The 27,761-nt window shown below is 42.2% G+C and overlaps 2 protein-coding genes across 2 annotated transcripts; one reads left to right on the forward strand and one right to left on the reverse strand.

Moving 5' to 3' along the window:
- Positions 1–686: 686 nt before the first annotated feature.
- Positions 687–20,569, forward strand: LOC307017972 (procollagen galactosyltransferase 2-like). The gene is made up of 11 exons (XM_079647971.1): positions 687–1,086; positions 1,169–1,286; positions 2,193–2,327; positions 2,524–2,728; positions 6,120–6,239; positions 6,564–6,637; positions 6,719–6,825; positions 9,099–9,231; positions 9,353–9,480; positions 9,945–10,151; positions 15,822–20,569. Exons 1-11 carry the CDS (start codon positions 944–946, stop codon positions 16,105–16,107), a joined length of 1,656 nt encoding a protein of 551 aa, XP_079504097.1. The 5' UTR covers positions 687–943; the 3' UTR covers positions 16,108–20,569.
- LOC307017984 (Krueppel-like factor 13) lies at positions 17,045–27,761 on the reverse strand. The gene is made up of 2 exons (XM_079647992.1): positions 26,985–27,761; positions 17,045–22,304 (listed from the first exon to the last, which is right to left on the reverse strand). Exons 1-2 carry the CDS (start codon positions 27,475–27,477, stop codon positions 22,060–22,062), a joined length of 738 nt encoding a protein of 245 aa, XP_079504118.1. The 5' UTR covers positions 27,478–27,761; the 3' UTR covers positions 17,045–22,059.

Genomic DNA, 27,761 nt, shown 5'->3' on the forward strand with positions numbered 1-27,761 from the left:
GTGTGTGAGTGAGTGAGGGAGAGAGAGTCTGTGTGTGTGTGAGAGAGTGTGTGTGAGAGGAAGAGTCTCTCTCCCTCACTTGCACCAGTCTGAGGCTACAGAGACATCCAGGTGCCCTGCTGGAAATATGCCTCTTGGATTATTATTAATAGTATGTTTAGTGTTTTCATCAGGACGGCTGTTCCTGCCCGGCAGCACAGAGGAGCTGCAGGACCATCAGGGGTCCTCGGAGCTGAAGCCCACCGTGCTGATCACCATCCTCGCTCGCAACACACAGCACAGCCTGCCCTACTTCTTAGGATGTATAGACAGACTGGACTACCCCAAGGACCGCATCTTCATCTGGTAAAATACTTGTATTTATTGCAATGGTAATATGAGTGAAAAATGTGGTCTTATTTCTGGTAAAAGTAAGGAAACTTGCACTTTACTTTTAGCATAGTAGTAGATTATTTACAGATAGCACTGTGTGTAGTAGATGTGATAAAGAAAGAGAGCTATTTAGAAAGAAAAAGAAAAAAGAAAGATAAACATACAGAGGAGAGCAAAGAAAGACAGACAGAAACAAAGAAACAAAGAATCAAAATATGAGGACAAAAAAAGGAAGAAGGAAAGAAAGGATGAAAATATAAAGAACGGAAGACGCCTTTTTTTAAAGAAAAAATAAGAAACAAAATAACGAATAAAATAAATAGAAAGAAGAAAAAAAGATACAAATTAAATAGAAAATAAGAGAAAAGAAAATGGGAAAAAGGGAATAAAAAGAGAAGAAAGAAAGACAAATCTATAAAAATAAGAGAAAGAAAGAACGAACTAAAAAGTATGACAGAGAATTAAGAAAATAAATAAAAAGGAAATACAAAATACAAAGAAGATAAGAGAAAAATAAAATATGGTATAAGGAAAAGTAAAATAAGAAAGAAAGAAAGAAAGTGGTGTAGTGATGGTGTTGGTGTTGTGTTGTGATGTGTCTCTCAGGCTGGCTTGCGACCACAGTCTGGACCTCAGCAGGGCTCTGCTGCAGGCCTGGCTCTCAGAGGTGGAGTCTCTCTACCACTCTGTGCTGTGGAGACCAGAGACACCCAGGTGATCAGCTGGAGCACCAACTACAGTCATCCACCTTCCTGATACCGTTCCAGATGAATTCTCATTATTATGATTCTACCAGCTCTTACGCAGATGAGCAGGGGCCCAAACACTGGTCTGAGTCCCGCTTCACCCACGTGATGAAGCTAAGGCAGGAAGCCCTCAGAGCTGCCAGGAGACTCTGGGCTGACTACATACTGGTGGGGGAATAAAGCATACAGGACACAAATAATGAAAGGGATAGTTTGGTTTTCTAAAGTAGGGTTATATGAGGTATCTAAAGTTAGTGTTGGACCTACAGTAGATGACGGTTGGCATGCCCTCAGTTTAGAGAGTTTGTAAGAACAGGAGCAGCGGCAAAACTGACAAAACACGTAAAATAAAGGACCACCTGAAAGGGAATCTAATAATAAATCGATATCAGTTAGCGTACTCTTTTTTTTTAGAATCACTTTACGACTTCGTACGCAGCCCTTTTCTTACTGGGAATCGAAGCAGTTATCTATATTCAAAGCTACCAGATTCTATTGTGAAAAACTCTGATTTTACTTTGCACAACATAGGTGTTGCTGGTCTACCACTGCCTTGATCAGTTGAAAAAGTTGTCTTTTTATTTTTTATTTTGCTGAATCCAAACTAACAGGAATTACCTGAGCAAATGAGGAAGTGATGGACTAGGAACGACAGTGTTCTGAAAGTTTAAATAACTTTTTTTTATCAAAGCATGAATGGTGGCTTTGGCCAGAGCAGCTAAAAGAGAGAGATATAATGGCGGAAGTTGCCCAAAAGTCTGACTATAAGGTTCAGCGGTAAATAAATGAATGAATAATGTAAACAAAGACTATTTTTCTTTAGGTATTGTAAATATATTTTGCTCCTGGTCCCATCAACAAGTTTACATTCCTTAGCTCCATGCTGTGACTCCTGTCCATTTCTCCAAATGGGTGTGCTGACCACCATCTACTATACACTGACTGTGATAAGTAAATCATAAAACCCAACTTCATAAAATTCGAGACTGCCCCTTTAAGTTGGCTAATGTTCGCAGTAATATTTCACAGTATCTGGTGTATCATGATCACCATCTATGATGTTCACCTCTTCAGTTTGTAGACAGTGACAACTTGCTGACAAACAGCCTGGTGTTGTCTGACCTGATGGCGGAGAATCTGACAATTGTGGCCCCCATGCTGGAATCAAAAGGCCTTTATTCCAACTTCTGGTGCGGCATCACTCCTCAGGTAAGGTAGGGTTGATTGAGACCAAAACAGAATATATTGTATTGGGGATGTGGGATTTTTGAGGCCAATACCAATAGCTATTTTTGAGACGAAAAAAATCACAGATAACAGTAAGAATTTAGCAAGAATATAGCAAACCAAACTCGTGTGTAATACGAAGTGATAACTACATGAAGGGATTTTCTCCTCCGCTCAGGGCTACTACAGGAGGACCCCGGAGTACATTCCCATCCGTAGGTGGCAGTGGAAGGGCAGCTTTGCAGTTCCCATGGTGCACTCCACCTTCCTGCTGGACCTGAGGCGCAGAGCCAGCGGAGCGTTGGCCTTTCACCCCCCCCACCCCCACTACCCCTACGATGTGGATGACATCATGACCTTTGCTTTCTCTTCACGGCAAGCAGGTGGGGGAGGACATTGACAGTACATTTAGCATATTTTTAAAGTGCAATTATTTCTTTATAAATCTTAAGGGGAGGCGCTTCAGATGGTTAGGGTAAATCATTTTCACTATTGGATGTCACAATAGAATGGGGGGTTACATGTTGTAACCCTAGTTATATAAGCACAGGCGGAGCCCTCTGCTGGACTCTATGTTTGCTACTCTCTATCATGCTATGCGGGCATTCTCCTACTGAGTTGGATAAACGTAGCCGGCCAATCGGGGCGAGCCTACCTGAATATAAGACGGCTACGCCTCCCGACTGTCATCCTACACCCTCCTCAGCGAGCGGCATAGGAAAGACAGGGCCCCCAGGTAGAGGGCTCCGCCTGTGCTTATATAACTAGGGTTACAATACGTAACCCTCCGTTATATATCACACAGGCTCCGCCCTCTACTGGACTCTATGGGTACAGTGGGTGGAGCCTGATGTATAAACGCCCTGTCATCCAACAACATCGACCCATCACACTGCCCGCGACCCGCCTTTGGTTAACAGCCACCGTACCCCCACTTCCTCCCATCCGGTTGTGACCGTGGAGAAGTCGGAGCCGCAGCTTGGATAAGGCACACTCACACACACTTACCTCATGTAGAGTCTGCATTGAAAAAATTGTGCAGAAGACTCTGTATGGAGCTTACTGCGCATCATGTTCCCGAGGTCCCTAAGGAGCATGGGAAAAACATAAGTGGACTCTATCCCAGGGGGGGGTCAGCCACCTACTGACCCACAGCCCCCCACCCCCCTCTCACCAGTCATGTGTTGCCCCGGCCAGCACAGACAACGAGAAGGAGACAGACATGTCCAATAGATAAAACTTTATGAAGGGGTCTGGCGTAGACCAAGACGCCGCCGTGCATATATCCTCCACACTCACGCCGTTGAATAAGGCTGTTGACACAGCCACCGCCCGTGTAGAGTGTGCACGGACCCCAGTGGGGAGGGCTCTCCCCACCCGTCCATAGACATGTGCAATGCACTTGCAGAGCCATCCTGTCAGGCGCCTCTTGGAGGGAGCTTTTCCAGCCACACCATCCCCAAAGCACACAAACAGCTGTTCAGTGCGCCTAATGGCAGCCCTGCGCTCTAAATAACATGCCAGCGCAAGCACCGGGCAGAGGAGCTGCAATTTAGCCTCCCAAGCCCCAATATGGGGTGGAAGATTAAAGCTACCTAACTGAAAAGCCCTTGACCTGAACGAACTCCTTAGGCTCATAGGAACAAAGGAGGGGTTCAGTCTGAGTGTCACCCCGCTACGGTCACCCCGGACCAAAAAGCAACTTGGGTGCACCGACAGAGCGGTCAGCTCGGACACTCTCTTGGCCGAAGTCAGAGCAAGTAGCAACGCTGTCTTCCATGACAGTGCTTTCAGGGAGGAGAGCTCCAGAGGCTCAAATAGTTATGTGACCAGAGCCTCGAGCACCAACGGCATAACGGCATAAGCGGCTGACTGGAGGCTGACCTGCCGCCAAATCCCTCATGGCAGGACGAAATGGCTGCTGCATACACTTTAATTGTGGAATGAGCCAGCCCCCTGTCCACCAGTATCTGTAAGTAGGACAGAATAGAGCCCAACGTACACGATAGAGGCTCTAGACTCCTTTCTTCACACCATCGCTGGAATCCCGCCCACTTTGGCCTGTAACAGGCTGTGTTGGATCCTGCTCTTGCTGCCTGGATAGTCTGAATAACGTTGTCAGATAGCCCCACCTGTCTCAGCCTGTCCGTCTCAGGAACCAAGCCTGGAGAGGTAGGTGCGCCCCTATTGCACCTGCTTCCTGAGACAGCGCCCCCCAGACCTGAGGAACCATCCAGGACTGGCCTACCATCATCTGTGTCCCCTCCGCGTACCACGGCGCCAAGCGGCGACCTGGGGCCACTAGGATGACTGACAGACGCTCCCGTCTCACCCTCTCCAGGAGGGGGGGAATGAGATGCAGCGATGGGAAATCGTAAAGCAGCTTTCTTGGCCATGGCTCGTGTGCAAATGCATCCACCACCAAGGGCGGATTGTCCCGCCGGGCCAGGGAAAACCACAGGGCACAGTGGCTGTTGCGCCGGTTGGCGATCAGGTCCACCTCTGCTCTCCCAAAGTGAGTCCAGACCTGCTTCTCCATCTCCGGGTGAAGCCTCCACTCGTCTAGCAGGGGCCCGCCTCTTGACATGAGGTCGCCCCCCCCGTTCTCCCGTCCTGGGATGTGCAGGGCCCTTAGAGACAGCACATTCTGTGAAGCCCACAACCACAGGTTTTCCGCTACGCTCAACAAGGCTACGGAGCGGACTCCGCCCTGCCTGTTGATGTACGCCACTGTGGTGCGGTTGTCGCTCCTCACTAGCACATGTTTGCCCTGTATTAAGGGTTTGAAGTGCTGTAGGACCAACACTACTGCCTGCAGCTCTAGGAGGTTGATGTGCCGAGCCTCTGTCAGAGGCCAGCCACCACCTACAGCTTTCTCTAGGCAGGTTCCCCCCCATCCTGTCACGGATGCGTCTGTGAAGACCGGGATGTAGGAGATCACTCGCCCCAGTGGAGACCCCCCTCCGCAGATGCTCTGGGGACCCCCAGAATCGGAGGTTGCCCATACCTTGAAGTGTTCCAGGCGAGGTTGTCGTATGAGCCGCGGGAGCGCACGGCGGGCACTGCAGGACGGAGAATGTTTGACGCCTTCCCCAGCGTGGTCGGGCCCCAAACACTCGAGGCACAGGCGGTGGGGATCCAGTACAGGGCGGAGCCTGTGTGATAACTTGCTCCTTTGTTTATTGACATAAAGACCTTTTATTTTTGCTTTACACATTTTCTGATATTTTATGTGCAAATTAGACATTCTCTTAACATGCTTGTTTTATACATTAATATAATAATAATAATAATAATAATAATAATAATAATTCATATAATACATGTTATTTATATAGGGCTTTTCCTGGTGCTCAAAGCGCTTATAACATAACATTGGAGTTGAAGTTTTTTTATAGAGATCATTTGGGATAGTTTGTATCAAGTATTTTCTTTTAATAAAATGTTCTATGAATAAAATATGGACAAACCCTCTGTGAATACCTCGAGAATATAGTACAGTAGCCTATTCTGCCATTTTATGCATACATATGCAAATCAGGCTTAAGCTATGCTAACTTTTGCTGAATTGAAGCAAATCTAAAAACATTAAAGACAAAATCAGGAAAAATAAACATGATAAATGTGTATATTGAGTGTTGTCACATGTGGACAGACTATGAATTTGGGGCTACGTTATTTTCGTGTCGTACCATATGCTATGCTAACGATTAAAGGTAAACCCACATGCGGCTGCATGTTAAAAAGCCCTCCGCTCTGTGTGCTCCTTTGCAGGGGTTCAGATGTATGTGTGCAACAAGGACCACTATGGATATCTACCCGTTCCCCTCCAACCAGAGCAGACGCTGGAGGAAGAGGAGGAGAGTTTCTCCCACACACTGACGGAGGCTCTCAGTAAGCACTTCCTCCGAAGATGCATTTATTGTATTTGACATGGATCATTTCAATTCTGAATGCTTCTATCTCTGCTCACCCTTTCCGTTCTTCTGTGTGAGCACATTTGGTTATTTTTGCTCTCACCATCCTGACACATGTCTCACTGGTCTGTTAGAGCCCTCTGCCTCTCCCTTCCTCTCCTCCCCCTCTTATTTGAGTGTTTCACATCAGTTAGAAGTTGAACAGATCCATGGAAATTCCCTTTTAAGCAACAGGCGGTGCAGCAAAAGGCAAATTTACCATACTTCATGTGAAATGTGAATGTGTAACTTTACTTTCCAGTTTCCTTCACCATGGAGCCTTCGCGGCATATTCACACTTTGCCCAAAGAGCAAGGGAAGATGGGATTTGATGAGGTACAGATACAGTACATTAACAACAGCAGATTTATCTTCCAGTTTAGATTCAACAGTGGCTTTATTCTTATCCTCTTCTAGATCTTTCTGATCAACCTGAAGCGCCGCTCAGACCGGAGAGACAGGATGTTGACTTCTTTGTCCGTCCTCGGCATCAACGCTACACTGACAGAGGCCGTGGACGGCAAGTATGAATCACATTAAACTGCATTTATTATGTAGTGCTGGAAGAAGCATTCAGATACGTTAACAGCATAACAATGTAACCATGATCAATATTATAACTAAGCTTTAGGTACGATCAAAAGTTTGAAAAAGTAAGAAGAATTGATCATATAAATGTATTACATTTACTATGTATCTGTGTTGCTGGTATGAAGCTAGCCCAGTGGTTCCCAAACTTTTTCTGTCAGGAGAAAAAAAAGTCGGGGCCCCAAACACAAGTCAGGCTCAGTGGCGGTGCCAGAGATTTATTTTGGGAGTGCTGTGGGGTAGCTTGACGTTTCATAAAGGGTGCTCAAACATTTAGGGTTTCCCATTAATGCACCGGTCGCTACAGTGGAATTTTCTACTGCAACAATCCCCACGCAAATACACAACGTACCCGCAACTACAACGAAGGCTCGATAATCAGCTCACGGCATATAGGTGTAAGCAAGGGTCAAGTGCTATTTTTATAGGTGGTGTGCGGACCTCACATAGGGGGGTCCGGGGGCAAGCTCCCCCGGGAAGATTTATTTTTAAATATTGAAGTTAAAAGCATCAATCTGGTGCACTTTGAGAGCAAAATGAAGAGATCTATGGATACCTCTCTCAACACCCATATGAAACAGAACTGTAAACAGATTTACTTTTTCTTTATGGATATTTTACAAATCATCCTTTTAAACTTTATTCTTTTTTTACTGTCATATAGTATTTCATACCTGTTTTTCATTTATTCTCTTATTTTTGTATAACTATAATGATCATATAAACGTGTGCCTCGGAAATAATTGTTTACATTAATGATGACCAAAACGTTTGAGACCCACTGAGATAACACTGAGAGAGTCCTTTAGTTCACTGAGCCTCTCATACCTCATTCACACCAATGCAACTCCGGTTCAAGCTCCGTGCCACTGCTTTTCAGGTTCAGAACCGGTTCTTCGGTTTAGCTCCGGCTCTTTTCACACTGCCCAGAGTCCGACCGGTGCTGCCTCATTGCGTCATCGTTTGCGTCATGACGTAACCGTTTTCGTGCCTGCTTCATAAAGCCAAACCGCGCGGAAACCCCTCTCAGCTGACACCGACAACAACAACAATGGCCGATTGTGCTCCAGCTTCCTCTACCTCTTCGGAAGACCAGATTCCCAGTAGGTAGCTGGTCTCTTCAGTAGGCCACTGCTTAAGTTTCTCCATCGTTGTGTACAAACTGGATAAAACGCTGGCTTTTTGTTGTTGTTCAGGAGTTGATCCCATCCCTGCCCCCGCCTCGAACGTAAGCGTGACGTATGTGGTGCTTTTGCTCTGGCCGGACACATTTTTTGGTGCTCGAAATGAACCGGATTCCAGAGCTAAGAGGCTGGTCCGCTGCGGTGTGAAGAGGAAAACCCGGTGCTTTTCAAGCTCCAGCTCCGAACCGGCCCTGAAACACCGTTGGTGTGAATCAGGTATCAGTCTGACAGGAGAAGACTCTCCTCCACTTTGTTGTTGAAAAACTCCTTATATCCGTTAGCGTAGCTCGCTAGCACCAGAAGCTAACAACAACGATCTCCGGTACCGTACCGGTGCACTCTCTCTCGCGCACGCACACAAAATGGCTCATTTCACACACACACAGAGCCGAGCTTTAATGAAACACAGAGACCCAGACGTAACAGTACTGTACTGTATCATATTATTTTCGAATCAATAATTTTTCAAATTATGATTTTATTTTTTAATAACCATTTTTCCTCCTGGTCTCTCACCTGTTATGCCTCTGCGGCCCCCAGGGGGGGCGCGCCCCCCACTTTGGGAACCACTGAGCTAGCCTATTCATAATTGTAACTCAAGGCCCAATTACTTGGGCCTTATGTCAAGTAATAGGCCAACTCTTGCAGAAACATGCATAAGGAGCCCTAGAGATGCTCACAAACACGGAAAGTTTGAACATTGACATTTCCATTTTCCATGTTGCAACTATGATTTTTCTCTAAATCTGACGATTTCTTTCTTGGTTGATCAATTCTAGTTTAGTTTGAAGCAGAAGATTGTGAAAAATAAAGTAACTTAAATCAATCATGGCCAACACTTTTTTTAAATGCAATGAAAAAATAAGAAACTTCAAAAGATTATCTTTGCAAACCCTGTTTTACCTGGAGGGAAAACACTTTATACCAAATAAAAAATGTATCATCCAATTTTTTTTTTCTCGCTGGCTTTTCAAGGCTTCCACAGATTGTGATTATGAGGAAATGTGTCCATGTGTTATCCACAGAGCCTTGAACTCCTCTCAGCTGCGGGCCATGGGTATCGACATGCTGCCCGGGTACAAAGACCCTTACTCAGAGCGTGTGCTGACCAGAGGGGAAATCGGCTGCTTCCTCAGCCACCACAACATCTGGAAACAGGTTCAGCCTCCATCTGTGAACCTCAGTGTGTCATGCTGTGGGATGTGGATCAGAGTGTGATCAGAGTGTGATCAGAGTGTGACAGGAAGTAGAGTCGAGGCTGTCATGTGTCTCCCTCTAGGTGCAGCAGCAGGATCTGCAGCAGGTTCTGGTTCTGGAGGACGACGTGAGGTTTGAGCCCAGGTTCCACAGCAGGCTGGTGACGTTCATGGAAAATGTCCAGAGAGTGGGACTAGAATGGGACCTAATGTTAGTCATTTAATCCTTTAATCCCTTTATAAGAGCCTGATAAGTGTATGGATTTCCACTTTAAAATGTACAGTACTAGTAGTATTTCCTCGTATTTATTCTAGATATTTACAGTATTGACAGTTCTTTGAAAATAAATCAGAAATGGTTATGGTCCAATATATAATGGCAAAAAATATTACATAAATGTTATTAACAATTTGTTTTCATTATTTAATCACTAAATGACAGTGACCAACGTTTCTCTTTCTTTGAGCATGTACACAGTAAAAGCTTATACTTATATATTATTTCAGCATATATGCAATGGAATAACATTTAATTTGTCACAATAACAACAATGAAGGATCAGAATTTTGTTTTCTTTCAGACCATTGTCAATTAAAATTAGATAGTTTGCTTAGTTTCACTACCTTGGCCTAACCTACCTGACATTCTTAAATGTCACTTCTTCTCCTCTTCAGTTATGTGGGCCGTAAGCGTCTGCAGGTGAAGGAGCCGGAGCGCAGGGTGGAGGGAGTGGGAGACCTGGTGCACCCCGACTACTCCTACTGGACCCTGGGATACGTCCTGTCACTGAGCGGAGCACGCAAGCTCCTGCAGGCGAGGCCCCTGAACAAAATGCTGCCTGTGGATGAGTTCCTGCCTATCATGTTCAACAAGCACCCAAAGTGAGTGTCACCCAGTGTACGCATTTTCAAATGATAATGCCTTCAGAACTAGGGATGAATGGAGTCTTCAGTGTGCGAAAAAAAGAAAAGAAATCCGTAAAAAAGGTGATCAAATAAATGATAAGGACAGATAAAGGAATACAAAATCCTGCTTTTTAAAAAAAATAAGACTATTGGCCAAGACCAAGTCGTTTTTATCTTTTGAAAACCTAGAAAGGGTTATTAATGCCTTTGTTACCTCAAGACTGGACTATTGCAACGCTCTGTATGTGGGGATGGACCAGGCCTCAATTAAACGCCTGCAGCTAGTCCAAAACGCAGCTGCACTTCTTCTGACTGGCCACAAAAAGTGTGACCACATCGCCCCAATTCTGGCCTCACTACACTGGCTTCCAATTTGGTTCCAAATTAATTTTAAACTCCTTTTATTTGTTTTCAAAGCCCTAAATGGGCTGGCTCCTGCCTATGTAGCTGAACTCCTCCATCGCTATACCCCAGCCAGAGCTTTAAGGTCTGCTGACCAGCTGCTGCTGGTAGTGCCCAAGACCAGGCTCAAAACCCGAGGGCACCGAGCCTTCGCAGCAGCGGGCCCTAGGCTCTGGAACACTCTGCCCCTCCATGTGAGGTCGGCCCAGACACTAGGGTTTTTTAAATCTACACTAAAGACACGCTTCTTCTCTCTGGCCATCTAGTCAGAGCGGAGCATGACACCTGACTATTCCCTATGTTTTTGTTTTTTATATTTCTATAATTATTGTCTTTTATTGTGATTGTAGTAATGTGTTTTTATTACATGTACAGCACTTTGGCTCGACCACAAATGACTTGATTTGATTTGATTTACGTACATGCACTCCCTTAGGATAGGGTGAGGGAAAAGAGTAGGAACTAAGATGTATGCGCCACATCTATACCATGAGCGTATTGCTCCTAAAAAGTTGTTTTGTTACTGACAACAATCAACAGTTGTGCATCGACTCGGCAGGGATCAGAGTCAGAAAAAGAATCAGAATACCTTTATTAGTCCCACAGAGGGGAAATTTGCAGCGTTACAGCAGGAAAAGCCACAGAGAGCTTAGTGTTGCATATCTTAAATGCGTTAAAAATGTCAAAATCAAGGGAATCAAGGCACTCTCCCTGCTTCCACCGTCTACACACACAACAAAATTACATACCATCAGTGAGGAAAAAGAGTAAGAACTGAGATGTATAGGTGAAGAGGCACAACGTGTCTACGTCAATGCACTCGTATTAGATTATTTTATCAACTATAAGCTTTATCAAAAAGGAAGGTCTTAAGCGTACTCTTAATAACGGATAGGCTGTCTGCCGCCCGAACACAAACTGGAAGCTGATTCCACAAAAGTGGAGCTTGATAAGAAAAGGCTCTGGCTCCTATTGTACTTTTGGAGACTCTAGGAACAACCAACAACCCTGCATTCTTGGAACGCAATTCCCTAGTTGGACAGTAGGGTATAATGAGTTACATATATAATCATATGTAAGGGATAATGTGCCTTCATGCCGATCGAGATCCCTCCGCTTCGCGTCGGGCTCATGATCAGCCTTTCGGTGTTCTTTTCCCCATAATGACCGCGGCGCTGCACATTATCTCGCTTATTGCATGGCCACATTCTCAACAAAGTAACGATATGACTCCCAATATTAATTGAAATGCTTTTATGGATTTAGAAAATGATTTTATTGATTTAAAAAATAGTTGTATTGATTTCAATTTAAATGCATCCGCTAAGAAAAATAATCTGTTGTTACTGTTTGAATTAACGAAGCAACGGCAGGAACTGCTTCGATAGTGTTTTTGAGGAGCTTTTTGATTACAGATTTGAAAACATCATTGCTTGCTTTAAAAGTAGCACAATGCATTATCTCAAACCTTGGAAAGTATCTAGATATCCCTGCCCTAATGCCAAAGTAACTGCCAACTCCCCTCTCCTGCAGGGGGGCGTGGTCAGTTGCAGCCCACAGAATCAGCCCCCTGCAAAAACAGGGCTGGAAAGAGCAAATAGAGCGAAATGAGGCATGGCTAAAACGCAGGATCTGTTTGGTATTTTGAAAAAAAAACTATATTTATATACTTTATATAGGTATGGCCCTACAATATATGTTTCAAATATAGCATGATAGGTCCACTTTAAGGTAAGATGGCGCCTGCCCATTAAGGGCTTTGTAGACGAGAAGAAGAATTTTTAATTCTATCCTGTGTTCTATAGGGAGCCAGTGTAAGGCAGCCAGAACAGGAGTAATGTGGTCAATTTTCCTAACTTAGTTAGTACACGAGCTGCAGCATTTTGAATCGGCTGAAGCGACTTAACTGACTTCTTGGTACACCCTGATAATAAAGAGTTACAATAATCCAGCCTTGAAGTAACAAATGCAGTTTCTCTGCATCGTTTTGAGCCAAGATATGCCTGATTTTTGCAATGTTACGTAGATGAAAGAAAGCAGTCCTTGAGATTGATTTTATGTGGGCGTTAAAGGATAAATCCTGATCAAATATAACACCAAGATTCCTTACAGTCTCACTGGAGGCCAAATTAATGCCATCCATAGTTAGTATATCTTTAGATAATTTGTTTCGTAGATTCTTTGAAGTTATTGTACTCGACCCGTTATTGTACTCGGCCCGAGTACAATAACTTCAGTTTGGGCCGTGTTTAACATCAAAAACGTTAAGGTCATCCACGTTTTTAAGTCCTTGAGGCAGTCTTGAATTGTATTTAGATGATTCATTTCATCAGGCTTGATGGATAAATATAGTTGAGTATCATCCGCATAACAATGGAAATGTACAGAGTGATTCCTTATAATATTGCCTAACGGAAGCATAATGTGAACAAAATAGGTCCAAGCAGTGAGCCCTGTGGCACTCCATGGCTCACTTTGGTTTGCATGGAAGATCCATCGTTGACACATATAAACTGAGAGCGTTCAGATCGATAGGACCTAAACCAGGCTAAAGCAGTTCCCTTTATGCCAACTAAGTGGTCTTTGCAATAGGACTTCATGGTCGATAGTGTCAAATGCAGCACTGAGATCAAGCAAGACAAGAATAGAGTCCTTTGTCTGAGGCTATTAGAAGGTAATTTGTGACTTTAACCAGAGCTGTCTCTGTGCTATGATGTGTTCTAAAGCCAGACTGAAAATCTTCAAATAAATCATTGTTTTTTAAGTAATCACACAACTGTTTTGAGACTGCTTTTTCAAGAATTTTTGAGAAGAACGGAAGATTAGAAATAGTCTATAGTTGGCTAAAACCTCTGGATCGAGGTTGTGCTTTTTAAGAAGAGGTTTTATCACTGCTACTTTAAATGATTGTGGAACATAGCCTGATAATAAAGACATATTCATAATATTTAATAAAGAAGTGTTAATTAATGGAAAAACTTCCTTTAACAGCTTAGTTGGAATTGGGTCTAAGACAGGAGTTCCCAACCTTTATTGTGCCAAGGACCGGCAGATACATTAAAAAAAATGTGCGGACCGGTTGTTAATTTTAGCTGATTTTAATATTTACTCACCAGCAGGTGGCAACAGAGGCTAATTGTATTTAACAGCCTGAAGAAATACCAATATGCATCCAAAACATATTAATAACGTTTAAAACCAGGATACAAATAAAACTAAAAATTAGGACCCCTTTACAAATATTAATATAATATATAATATAATATAGCCTAATATAGGTGGCAACAGTGGCTAATTGTATGTAACAGCCTGAACAAATAATAGAACAATATGCATCCAAAACATATTAAAAACGTTTAAAACCAGGATACAATTCAAACAAATTAGGACCACTGTACACATATTGATATAACTGAAATGTCAGGGGGATCCCTGGGCTTGTTTGCCAGCCATAATAACGTCATACCGGGGCGTTCGTTCCGGTGCACCCCAACAGCATTTAGTACTACATCGAGATTAAGATTAAACTAACTTCTTTTGGGAACACCCACATACCTATGGAGTTGACCAGATGTGTGTAAATTACTGTTCATGGTAATTTGAAAACAAATGCCGTTGTTGGACACACACAAACACACCGAACATACACACACACACACAGCGTAGCTGAGCAGAGCACATACACACACACATCATGCGCCTTTGTGACCGGATATTTCCTTCATACAACGAGTAATAGGGGGAATAATCGGGCCGTTCGATGTGTGTGTGTGAAACGTAGCAGCCTGCAGTGGGGAACACAGTGAAGGTGGTGTGTACGCGCTGGTGCTGCACTTCTCAGAGGCTGCCTCCTGATGCTGCAGCCATTTCATGAAGTGAAGGAGGTTTTACAAATAAAAAAAATAGCTCTACACCCCTGGCCGCAATGTCCTTAAAATGAAGTCTGAGTTAGAAATATATCTCAAATAATGTATGCACTGCCATTTCCCCACATAAACATAACAGACTGCGATTAAACAGTTGTCTCCTGTGTGCTCCACTTCCTATTGGCGCACCGGTAACTTTCTCTGTGCACGAGAGGCTGAGATCTTATGCTAACCAATTTTGATTTATTTTGTATATTTTGGATGAAATAATATGACTGGTATAGGTGCGAAAATATATTTTAAAAAAAAGAAGATTTTGATTAAATATTTTTAAATATTTATAATTCTGCAAATATTACGATAAACTCACAGCTATTTCGCGGCCCGGCAGTAACACATCCGGGGACCGGGGGTTGGGAACCCCTGGTCTAAGATACACGTTGATGGTTTGGATAGAAGAAAGAACCATTGAATTCAGTTGTTCGAGGTTTATGGCTGAAAAGCATTCTAATTTACTATCCAGTATAATATTAGAACTTACGTTTCCGGGAGCTGTTGATAACACTATACTGGTCAAAGGCAAGAGGTCATTAATTTTGTTTCTAAGAGTAACAATTTTATCGTTAAAAAAAGCACATAAAATCATTACTACTGAGTGCTATGGGAATAGAAGGCTCAATCGAGCTGTGGCTCTCTGTCAGCCTGGCTACAGTGCTGAAAAGAAATCTTGCATTATTCTTATTGTCATCTATTAATGAAGAGTAGTAGGCTGCTCTTGCTTTACGCAGTGCTTTCTTATATTCATTGAGAGTAATATGCCAAATTAAACGAGATTCTTCAATTTTAGTGGAACGCCATATCCTTTCAAGTTGTCTCGACTTTTGCTTTATTTCGCGGGTTTCGGCATTATGCCATGGATAGAGCTAATCTATGTTGTTTTATTTTCTTCTTTTTCAAAGGAGCAACAGAGTCTAATTGTATTCGCAGGGCATCTGTAGCACTATCAACATCATGATACATTTGGGGTGGTGTACATTTTGTATAAGTTTCCTCCCTTACATGCAGACATGCTCTTGATTTTGTATTTATTATTTTCCCTTTCCCTATTGCTTTTCTTTGTTAGGGAATAGATATACCGTGATACGGAAAAGCACAAACAGTGCGTAGATTATTCTAAGGAATAGACACATTTGGATGGTTTTTCTTGTATGAGAAAATATATATTTTCTTTATACCTTCAATTTTTTTTCAATTATTTATTCCTTTTACTTTCTTATTCTTTTACCAATGTTTTCCTTTCAATGGCATTCCTAGGACTCTGTAGTTAGAGCTTTTTTGATTCAGCTAAAGCTATTTCCCCCCCCCCCTGCCCTTTCAGAGACGAGTACCTGCAGTATTACGAGCCGAGGGACCTGAGAGCGTTTTCAGTGGAGCCCCTGCTGCTGTTCCCCACACACTACACCGGAGAACCGGGGTACTTCAGCGACACTGAGACCTCCAGCATCTGGGACGATGAGGCTGTGAGGACAGACTGGGACAGAGACAGAACCAAACGTGGGCGGGAGCGGGACACTCAGGAGGGAGCATTTCCTCCTGCGGCTACCCACTCAGCTCGGGGGGCCGCGCCTCCTCTGTCTGCCAGTGGAAACAGAGATGAACTCTGAGGGGGACTGAGGTCCAACACCCTGGTCAGTATATCATCCTCAGAGGGGGCACCAGGTAGCAACCAGGCGCCTATTAAGATATATTCCTTCACCTTTTCTGTGCAATGTGTAACATTTCTGTAAAACAAAACAGATTTCTGTGTTCATTTGAGAAAACGTATTGATAAATAGAAATAATTAAGGTATAAAAACTACATTTGAGTACAAATATCTTCTCTTAGACCCACCCTAATCATCCAAGCTGATATTAAGCTTCAGTGGTACAGATATTCCAACAAACTCCGAATTAAATGAGCACAAACCAGATAAGAAGCTGTACATTTGGAACCTTTAAAGGGAATGTGTGCCCACATGAGGGCCAAAAGGGGGTCCAGCCCTAATATAATGGGGTCACTACCTCTTGGCTTCCCTAGAATTGATCTTAGCACTTTGGGATTTGACTTCAAATATGAAGTGCGTTACAAATGAAACCCATTATTATTATTATCTTGAAAATATTTCTTGTTTCAATGAGATACGTTTGTATGATATTTAAACAAAAAAATCATTTTTGACTTATAGGCCTAATAATCGTCTAGATTTGTGAATTAACTATAAATATGTGGTAATGAAGACAAAGGTTACATGAAAAAAATAAAATAGTTTAGTTTGCATTGATAACAAAAATAATATTTTGTTGTAACATAGAAAGGATCTTTATAAACTTGAGATATTGTCATGGTGGTAGGAATACAGAAATATAATATATGAACCTCAATAATAAGGCTTTAATGAAAATAATACAGCCAATGTTGCCACTTGGACACCCACATTAAATGTTAAAACACTCAAATACAATTTCTGTCCAAATGTTACAACCGACAGTTATTATTCTTTAATAAATAAATATGCTTATAGTCCAACTGTACAGACAAAAACAGAAACAGACAAGACAGCATTCAACTTAAGGATTTTTATTCTTAAAAAAGCACTGGTATTTTCATGTCAAGCAAGCAATGGAACCACTTAATATTAGTTTTGTTCCATATCACAAAATGTGTTATGAAAATAATAATTAAACCACACAAATTATACATTTTCTTTTTTTTGGAATAAATTAATCAGCATAACAAAACAAAAAAAAACATGCTTGTACTTAGGTGTTGCACAGGAAATATTGAAGGTCCAATGCTCAAAATTGAAGACACCTGAGAATATAAATATCAAAACAGCTTGTTTCAGCAATTATTTAGTTCCACAGTTCCCCCTTAACTAAAGCTTTGATAAGAGGATTATTAAAAAATTACATTTATGTAAAAATTAGGCATCAATTTTAAAAAACATCCATTTCTGTACAATGTGCATATCTGAATTAGTGTGGTGACGAGGAATTTGTCGTTCTACGCAAAAATTCAACCCAAACGCTCATCTGTCATCAAGCCACATTCAGCGATATGAACATATAGATTTGGACCGCGCTCTTTTAATTAAATTCTGCATTGAAGTCAACATGTATTTTTCTTTATTTACTAAACACCCCTTTTAAGAGTTTTTTTCCCTAGACAACCAGGGGCTGGATTTATCCCAGAGATTCATTTTGCTACCGTCCATTAACAACAGAAATTGAGGCAGGAAAAAGGAAATTCTGCTGCACAGGTAGTAGTGATGTTGCATATAAAGACAAGATAAGTACGGTGGCCGACAGGTGCAAATGCAGCAATAGGATAAACGTGCCTCATTTTCAAATATAACACTAATATGCCAAAACACATGCAAATGAATAAAAACATCTTCACCTAAATAAAACATGGACAGGGTTCACTTGCTGCAAGAAGCTCAAAACACAAAGAAAGCAAGGACACAAAAAAGTGCTTGATGACATTCGGCGATATTTCAAGTTGAACATTTTAAAGTATTTTGTCAGCATGCTAGCTAGCTTGCAGTGGATCTGCAATCATATCGGAAGGAATCATGCGATCACATTGTTAAAATAGGCCAATAAAACTTGAATTTAAAAAGGCACGTTTCCAGTGACATTTGGCCAACTGTATAATGCCTGACCGACAACAAGAGCTGTGGTCCCACCTGTGTGCATCACTATTTAGTGTTCCCATTTCTGTTATGTTTTAACTTCTTGCAGCATTTTGTTTCAAGCGCTTTTAGTAAACTCTGCAGACATTTTATCAAGCTAGTGAATATTTTTTAAATGCTGCACGTGCTGTCAAGTTTTTGAAGGGGTTTCTTCATTTGCATGTGTTTTGGCACTTTTGTGTTTTTAAGTTTGCATCGTTTTAGGAACTGCTGCACCGGTGCAGCGTGTTGGCCACTGTCGGCCACCATAGGTAAGGACATAGGGTACATAGCAGACCATCTAGCTGATTAAACTTCTTAAATCCAAGGCTTTAAAGGAATTTCTGAAAGACAGGATGGATGGATTTTGTAAAGAAAAAGAGAATCTGTGAGGTATGTATGTGGTATATAGCTTTGTGAGAAGACGCTCCCATCTGTGAGGGGTGATGGAAGCTCATATTTCCATTTTGAAGGCTTTAAAAACGAGTATATGGTGTGTTCCTTTGTTAAAACAGTCCTTATGTTCGTGGTTACTGCCAGCAGCAACCAAAAACTATCAACAGATCAATCCTCTGGAGGAGGAATGTGTACGAAATGTTCCCATGAGATCAACAGTGAGATGGTTTGACGTGTGAACGCGGAAGACAGATCAGGAAGCACAAATGAAGGGTGTGAGATATAGAAAGAAAAAAAATCCACAACAAGAGATGGCCATGATGACTAAAGCAAACATAAGAACGAAAAACTAGAGACCACTTTTTGCATCACGTTTTTTTTCTAAAGACCCTGGACAAAAAGGCAGTTTTACAAACCATTGGTTATCAACACATGAGCATAGTCCCACAGTGCTTGCTTGTAGAAGCATAGCAACAGTGCAAGCCATGACACAACTCAGCCCAAATACACCTATAAGAAAAAAGTGCCATATTGCATAACGAGTATCTGTGATGAGAGCATACATATACCTGTACAATGATTCAACTGTAAACATGGTGCAAAGTAGTTATGACATAGTTTAAGGCTTTAAGTGTTGTTCACTGAGATCAAAAGGAATATGTCCATGAGCTGGACAGACAGTGTGAAAACAAAAAGAAAAGATTCACCCTCTTTACTCAGACCTGGATATTGTGTGTACTCTGATAGATTTGATTATTTGATGGCTTGCTCATGAATGTTATTTTTCCTGAAACACAAGGATTGTTGACTTCCTTTTTTGGCATATTTAGGTGCCGGTTCACTGAACAGGTTTTTTTTTTTTATCACAGTGGACATTTTGACTTGTGAAAAACAGGTGTAACGAATAACATTGTGGAATGGCTGCATCCCTTTAACAGAGGTTGGCTGGTTCAAAGACACACCAATATGGAATAGAGCCACCATTTGCTTATACTGAGCTACTTCTACCAAGAGGGTTTCCAAATCAGTTTTTCTGTCAGCGGGAATAAGGACAAACTAGTAGCCGAGTTTCATTGAACGTGGTGGAAGGGTGTAGCTAGAATAGGCCAAGAACCCATTACATGTTTTGGGGGCTGATCCAAAAATTATGTTTTAGAATGATTAACAATTTGAGATTGAGAAACGCCCGTTTCCACCGTACAACGTAAAGCTTAACACAACAAATTCAAGAAGAGTGTCAGACTCAACAAATGGTACCCCCAAGAAGCATGTGAATGCACCATTGGCCTTGGCAGACGTCACCCCGACTGCCATTCTTGATTATATTGGTTGCACCTGTGCTTTTATTTGTTTTGACAAGTCAAAATTAGTGTAAATCAATAAAGGTCAAATGGTATAGTGCGGTGCTGGAGTGAGTCCAACTCCCGGAAATGAATGAGCATATTACCAATTGTTCTTCTCTCGTCTCGAAGCCAATGTTTTTTTGAAGGTGTTTTTGGTTAGGTGCCTGAAATAAATTCTGTGGTTATCACAAGCTTAAAATATGTCAGTAAATACCCCACTGGTGAATGTCCAAAGCTTTTTTGTGTCATGTAAACAGCAGTTGCTAACAAGTGGCTTAATGAGACTACTCAATGTCATCACGCTGAACATTAGCCGCCCTAGCTTAGCGGCGGTGACGCATTGTCATGTATTGGCTTAACGTTAGCTTTTTACTTCTGGCGATTACATTTACGTGTAATATGTGGAGATAATCCTGCTGAACAAAATGTGTAAGTATCATAAACATGTGTTGGCCAGAGATCTCATTTTCTGCAATATTTTGAAAACCAGTAGGAAAATCCCATTGCTTTTTCACTTCCGGGTTGGCCTACAAAAATACATCGCTGCACCACTCAATAGTTGTGACCTGGCACACCTGAACCTGAACGTGTTCTGGCTCCACACCCCTGATGAGTGAGGTTTAAACACTTTTATATAATTCTGATATCGATGCATACACACTTTTTCTGACTTCTGCCGCTAACAAAAATGTAAATAAAAAACACATACACACCAACACTCACAGGCAATGCCATCCTATCAAGAGTATACCGTTACCCCTAATATAAGGACTACAATTCTTCACATGTATTAATTCTGCTGCTAGTAGCATTACCATTTATCTACATTAAAAGCTTAAAGCTTATATACATTTGCATCAGTATAGGACATAATACTAGTGTATTACGTGTCAGCGTGTGATAACTGATCTAGAGTTAAGGATGGTGTGCAAACAGCTCCTCTAGTGAAGTTTAATCCACTTTCTGGGAAAAAATCAATATTTGATCTATAGTTAAATTGGATATAAAGAAGGCATTACAGAATGGCTTCAATGATGGTTACCGATGCAATAAAAATTAAGGAATGTGTCGCCACTAAAACTTTTATATGGAATCAGCAAAGCTAAAAAATAAAAAGCTAAAAGGCTTCTAGTCAATGCCTCGCTACCTAACATCACAATCTTGTGCTACTCATGGTAAATAAATGGTACTGAAAGCACAACAACAATCTAGAAATTAACCACAAGAAAAACAGGAGTTTTGGCCGACTTTTTTGAGTAAATGTGAAAAATCCCTGCATTTGTGTACATGTTTGAAAAACAAGATTATTGATAGGGTTGGGTTTATTTTCTCGATTTTAAATCTGCTTAATGTTCCCATTCTCATCGAATCCTGAGTTAGGAAAAGAAACAAACAATAAATTTATTTTCATAAGGTTTAGGCTGCCTTAAACATGTTAGGAATGACAAATTATTTAGTGATGGTTTTTGGTTAAAAAACAGAAAAGCTGTGCCATTTTAAATGTTTTTAAATTAGCTTTCTGGGAATTTAAAGCCTAATTAATTATACTAGGAAATGTGAGCAGGACTGCATTATGGCTTTTTTTTTTAAAAAGATGTTTTACATCAATGTGATGAAGTTCTTTGATCTGCCCTGTAATACTTTTACATCTGGTCTTTTAACGCAAAAAATATGTCATTCAATTTCACGAGACATGAAAAAGCTTGTTCCCTTGCATGTTGTTTTATTTTCATGCAGAGATTAGAGGTCACTGCATCGTGCCTGTCTTTAGTGAAGCCGTTTTGAAAGATAGCCCAAAATGTAAACATTATACACGCACTTGGATACACGTGTAACTGGCCATGTAAATTAAGTGCAGTAGGTCCAAACTTTCAGGAGACGATAAGTGGAATCAAAAAGCACATTTCTTACAAAAACCCATTTCTTAAAGATTGAGCGTTTCTCGGTACCCAACCCTAGTTACATTAGGGGATAGTGGTCACATGACTCGTTTGTAGACAGAGGGATGAAGCTGCTCCCCCTCACTTTCAAGTTCTGTGTGTGTGTTTTTGAGTACAACACAAAAATGCTTAATCCTAACCAGTGGACTGATTGTAGCTGGTTAACTTGAAACCGCCCGACCTTCTGTGCTCCTGTAGAACGCCCCCCCACAACCCAAACCACCCTAATTGTACGCGGCCGGGTTGGGAGAGGGCGATGCACCCTTGTTGCGTCCCAACATAGAGGGCTGGAAGTAAGGGTGGCGGCGGGCGTGCTTGATCAGGTGGTCGCTGCGCATGAAGCGCTTATCGCAGAGGGGGCACAGGAAGCGCTTCTCCCCGGTGTGGGTGCGGGTGTGGCGAGCGAGCTCGTCGGAGCGGGCAAACTTCTTCTCGCAGTCGGGCCAGGTGCAGGGGAAGGGCCGCTCACCTGCAGCAAGAAGAGAGAGGACCATTTAACACCATACCATTTACCATATCTGTCAAGCTGTGTTCACATGATACCCGGTAAAAAAACTCTGCCACCGTGGACCGCTCTTAATTGTCACCAAACTTTGAGCTTGTTTACCGCATGACCTTTTGCAGAGCAACAAATCAGATGATCACTGAATTAAGTGACGCAATTTAGCAGGGGACGTAACCATAGAAACAAATCTTTTCACTGCAAGGCTCTGAATGCAGCTTAGGTCTACAGCATGCAGCTTTTTGATGATTAAAATATGTTACCAACACAAGACTATATATCGATTAACTTTGTTATCTATAAAATGTCGATCAATGCTAACCCTACGCCCAAATTGACCGCCTCAAATGTCTTGTTTTGTCAACAACTCAAAAGATTTTTAGTATACTGTCATGAGTAGAATAGTACGACTGAGTATTAGGGCCAAACTTAGAAGAAAAAAAACTGAGAGATTTCAAGAATAAAGTCGTAATAATACGAGAATAAAGTCATAGTTACGAGAATAAAGTCGTAATATTACGAGAATAAAGTCATAATTACGAGAATTAAGTCGTAACATTACGAGAATTAAGTCGTAATGTTAGGGGAATAAAGTTATAATTACGAGATTAAAGTCCTAGTTTTATAAGTGACTTGAGAAGGGGACTTCAGGGTATATGCAGGAATCCTGAAGTCAAATGTAATACCTTTTAAGACCTTTTTTAAGACCCTTTCCATACATTTTAAGACCTCATCGCCACTTCGAGTTCTAACCGGTTACATTGGCAACACACTTTACCTCACATTTACTATATTGATTGTAAGATAGCTAAACTAAACAGAGTGCAGACAGACTACTGAAGCCTCCTTTCCACATGAACTTCAACCTCTCTGTGAAGGTCAGGTTTAATGCAGTATGCTGCTTTTTTGCTTCTGTACTCTGTGCTCTTTCATTCCAGCAAAACTCCTCAGAAACCATTAGAAACCAGTATTTGACCAATAAACAAAACAATTGACAAAACTTTGAACTATGAAATATGTTAAACGTTGGTGAGCTTCAGCGGGGTAATGCCATATAGGAGCTCCCTCACAAATACCCAGGGGTTAAATTGGGCTGGGGCTGTCCGGGGCTAAGCCCTGGCACATAGGACGATACTCTGACGTCATTACCCTCACACATTTGTCTTATGTTTACAAAAAAGGATATATATGTTAAGACTTTTCTCGTTCTTAATATAGACTATATTTAGGGTCGATATGTGTTGACTTTACTTTAAAATAGCAGATCTCTGTGACCGGATATAGTTTGGCTTAGACCCAGGCCCCACGAGGACGCATACGGTAAAACGCATACGCAAGTGCAAAAAAGGCTTCCGTTCACACGCATTCGATTCACACTAGACCGCTGGAAATGCTGGAAACGATGTAGTACATATGCCAGGCCTGTAAGTGGCGCTGCTGCCGCCCGAAATACACCAAAAGCAGCAAAGAAGACCCCGGAGCATGGTTGTCATGGTTGCCCTTCTGTTTATTCTCCGAGGTGGACGGCGTGTTCTCCTGCTGTATATCTCTCAGGTAGTCCACCAGCAGATGGAAAAACACCCACCTCTCCGCCTCTTCCAAGGAACGAGGGGACCGTGCGGCAGAGTTTCCGTAAAAACATTTTTTCGCCGGTCAACATGTCTGTTAAAGTTTAAATCTTCCGTACAAAATTAGAAAAGTGCCGGTCAGAGGTCTTCTTTGTTATTTATTGAGCTTTAAAACAAATTGATAACGACTCTGTTCTCTGTATAATAATATAATAATATTTAATAAACGGTGCCTGCCTCTCTTTTCCTCCCCCTCTTCTGACAGCCCAGCAGCAGCAGGAGACGTTGGAGAGGGAGGCGGGCTCTTTCATCGTTATCAGAAAATGATCATATAGGGCACACACGGAGCCGTTGGACCCCCAGAGCGTTGCGTATGCCGGTCTACCCACCTTGGGACCCGTTACCGTAGTCGTTTAGTCCCCCCCCCCCACACACAGAGCGGAGCAAGTCAACGAAACTTAAAATAATAAGCAGCATTTTACGGCGCGCTATGCATGGGGCCGCCTTGGGGGGTTTCCCGACATGTCGTTTCAGTAAATTAAAGGGTGTTTCATGTTGTCGTTGCTGTGGGACTTCTTAATACCTTGGAAAATGCTGTTTAATACTTTTTAATAGCCTTAATTTTCGCTAAATTGATTTATCAACTTTTAATACTTTTTAAGACCCCGCGGACACCCTGGACTTGGAGGAGATTGTCTCCTTGCTACAGGAGGAAATGGCTGGTTCTGGTTGACTACATTACATTGCATTGAGCTGACGCTTTTATCCAAAGCGACTTACAATAAGCGCATTCGACCAACAAGATACAAACTTGAAGAAAACAGAATCATATAAGTACATCAGGTTTCAGTTTTCAGTCTGCGCCGGAAGCCATGTAAGCTTTCTGCTGTCCTGATTTCAATGGGGAGCTCATTCCGATTCCACTACAAGGCTATCGTTCGACTCCTTCTGGATCCAAAGCCTTGATTACAAGTCTCATCGTTTCTTGTGAAACAACAAATCCCCTTTGAACAGCTCGTAGATGTAACCAACGATAGCCTTGTAGTCGGCCAGAACCAGCCATTTCCTCTTGCAGAAAGAGGAAATCTCCTCCAAGTCCGTTTGGTTCTTAGCATAGTGTCTTGCACAACCTATTAAAAGTTCTAATACTTATGATAATCTGATGCTGATGTGCCAAAAGATTAAGTATTTAGTTATTTGAGAAACCTAAACTAAAGTACTGCTTCACAAGATGCTCCACATTCCTCATTGTATTGCAGGACGCTGCTGTTGTCTCCTTCTCAAATCACTTATGAATCTACGACTTTAATCCATAGACTGTATAAAGCTTTAATCTTGTAATTATGACTTTATTCTCGTAACATTACGATTTTATTCTCGTAATATTACGACTTTATTCTCGAAATCTCTCTGTTTTTTTTTTCTAAGTGTGGCCATAATACTCCGTCGTAGTATAGAAACGAGCTAATGTTGCAGTTTCAAAAGCTGAATTTAGAGAATTTGTTTATCACTCAAATAGATTTGATCAATGTCTGCAGTATTTGACTATTGTTTTTTTTGTTAACCACTCATCAGTTAATCGTTGCAACTCCAAGCCCAACTCACCAGTTTCTGCATTGAATAGCAGATATGTCATTTTTTCTATTATTGTTTAATTTGCACATGGTAACCGATGAATTGTCAATCAGATGTCTTAAAGTTAGTATTTTTGGTATTTTGCTAAAGGTAACAGATGTTTGGCCCCTTTTTGTTATTTCAACATACCTTAAAAAAAGGGCATTTTGACAAAATGATCTTATGCAGTGTGCAAGCAGTTGACAGTACAAAGAAAATAGAATAGGTTTGCATAGATTTTTCATCAATCCATAAATTAATAAATGGAATATTGTTAGAAAATGAAGTAGTTTACTGAGCTACTGCTTATTTTCTATATCTCTGTATTGATTGTTCGGTGCATAACATAGTGAAAAATGTTGATCCCAGTTTCTAAAAGTCTTGTGTGGTTGGTTCTAATCCCAAAGATATTCACTGTAATATGATATAAAACAGAGAAAGATCTCAACATAGTTAAATATGTGAAAAAACATATCTGGGCTTTTAGATGGTCCAGATTAGTGTTCCTAAGCTACTACTAGCCTTAATCTCCTGCAGGCAACATTAGCAAAACCGGGATAAGCGAGTGGGATGCTCGGAGCCATTTTCAAGATCACAAAGCCTGGCCACGTTGTTGTTGCAAAACTCTTTGTGGGCGTTCCCTCCGCAGTTTCTTTCAGCCGTTTCCTGTCCTTAATCCGTGTGCGTCTGCTCAGTGACCCTGAACACACCAATTCCCCTCATTTTGTGAAAAATCACAGGCACGTTATTACTCTGTATTAGGGATTAGATTTCATTCTGGCTGCTGGATCTATTTCCAACTAAACCTAGCTTTTTATATCATGTTAATACACCGCGAGAAAATACCAAATGCATTGCAAAGAGAGGCGCAATTACACATACAGTGTTCTCCCTCACCAGAAAGAAATAATGTGTTTAATCATTCGCACCCCTTGCAGCTTTTCTAAGAATGCTTTATCAACAACTTCTCCGAGAGTAAAATCAATTTTAGTAATCAGCAGACGTGAGGAAAAGAAGGTGATGCAAACAGTAACAATTTAGCAGCCCAAACACCATCACTTGCTGCTGCCATCAACAGGAGAGGCCATTTCCGACTATGAACTCTCTACACTCTACGTTAAGGTTTCGTCTTACGTTCATTTCATATGCAAATGCAGTCGGGAGGAAGACCTTCGTCACCGGTTTTAACGTCCAGCCCAGTTCTTTTGTTAGTTTACTTCTTTGTCAGTCTCTGGAGGGGAGTTTTCAGTCTTTCCCTCTTTGTTTGGCCACGTTATTGTACCAAGTCAGGGAAAACATTTACCACCGCAGAGCTACTATTAGCTAATCCGATAAGGGGCACTTCCCCTGGTTAAAACACTATGGAAGTACATGTCACCGCCAAAGCAGAAGTTATGGACACACTTTATTTCCAGCTGTACACAACATGAAGTGCTGATACTACAAACTGTTGTTGTCCTCTTACCTGTGTGTGTCCGGATGTGTGCCTTCAGGTGGGAGGATTTCCCGTAAACTCTGTCGCATCCTTCAAAAGTGCACTGGTGTCGCTTCACCGGGGACCTCGGGGCCCCCACGCCTACTCCCCCCCTCAGCTGCTGTCCGGGCACCGGGGTGGCGGAGGGGGTCATGGTAGGGGTGGTCGGGTCTGACAACGTGGTGTAGCCGCTCTCCCCTCCACACGAGGAGTTGCTGCTCTCCGAGTAGGCCGACATGGGGCGGAACTTGACGTGCAGGTCGGTGAGGATCCCGGCCACCGCCATCATGTTGGCCCCCTCCAGCCTCAGAGTCTCCCGCACTTCCCTGTCCTCGTTCGACACGTCGGGCTCCCCGGGGAGCAGGCCCACGGTGGTCAGCTGGCTGGCGGGGGCGACCGGGGTGGGTCTGTGCAAGACAGGACCGCTGGATATCGATACCAGACACTCGGCAGCGAAATAATCAGACGAAGCAGTCAACGACATTGTTATCTGCCTCGTTTTGTTGGCTTTATCTAGAAAAAACTAACGAAACGAATCCGCCAGGAGGGGCTAACGGTAGTCTGAGCCTGACCTCGTTTTCATCAAACTCGACGAACCAACCGTTTCCAGCCGAGCCCTGTAACCGCCATACAGTGTGTCAGTAGTCTGAAAATGGCTTATTTAACTAAAGAAGAGGCACAATTGAGAATAATAATGTGCTAAAACCTTGCCAATAACTCAAGCCAAACACTCAAGCCCCTCACCGTTGACGGTTCATTGTGTCTGAG

The sequence above is a fragment of the Notothenia rossii genome, assembly GCF_949606895.1.
Source record: "Notothenia rossii genome assembly, chromosome: 9".
Taxonomy (NCBI): domain Eukaryota; kingdom Metazoa; phylum Chordata; class Actinopteri; order Perciformes; family Nototheniidae; genus Notothenia; species Notothenia rossii.

Bases quoted from the DNA above. Each gene is read 5' to 3' on its own strand.
- LOC307017972 (XM_079647971.1), top strand. From the start codon at position 944: ATGGTGTTGGTGTTGTGTTGTGATGTGTCTCTCAGGCTGGCTTGCGAC. The intron at 2,729-6,119 runs GTGGGGGAGGAC...GCTCCTTTGCAG, and splicing joins TTTCTCTTCACGGCAAGCAG to GGGTTCAGATGTATGTGTGC. The intron at 9,481-9,944 runs GTTAGTCATTTA...TCTCCTCTTCAG, and splicing joins GGACTAGAATGGGACCTAAT to TTATGTGGGCCGTAAGCGTC.
- LOC307017984 (XM_079647992.1), bottom strand. From the start codon at position 27,477: ATGTCGTTGACTGCTTCGTCTGATTATTTCGCTGCCGAGTGTCTGGTA. The intron at 22,305-26,984 runs GTAAGAGGACAA...TTCTTGCTGCAG, and splicing joins ACACATCCGGACACACACAG to GTGAGCGGCCCTTCCCCTGC.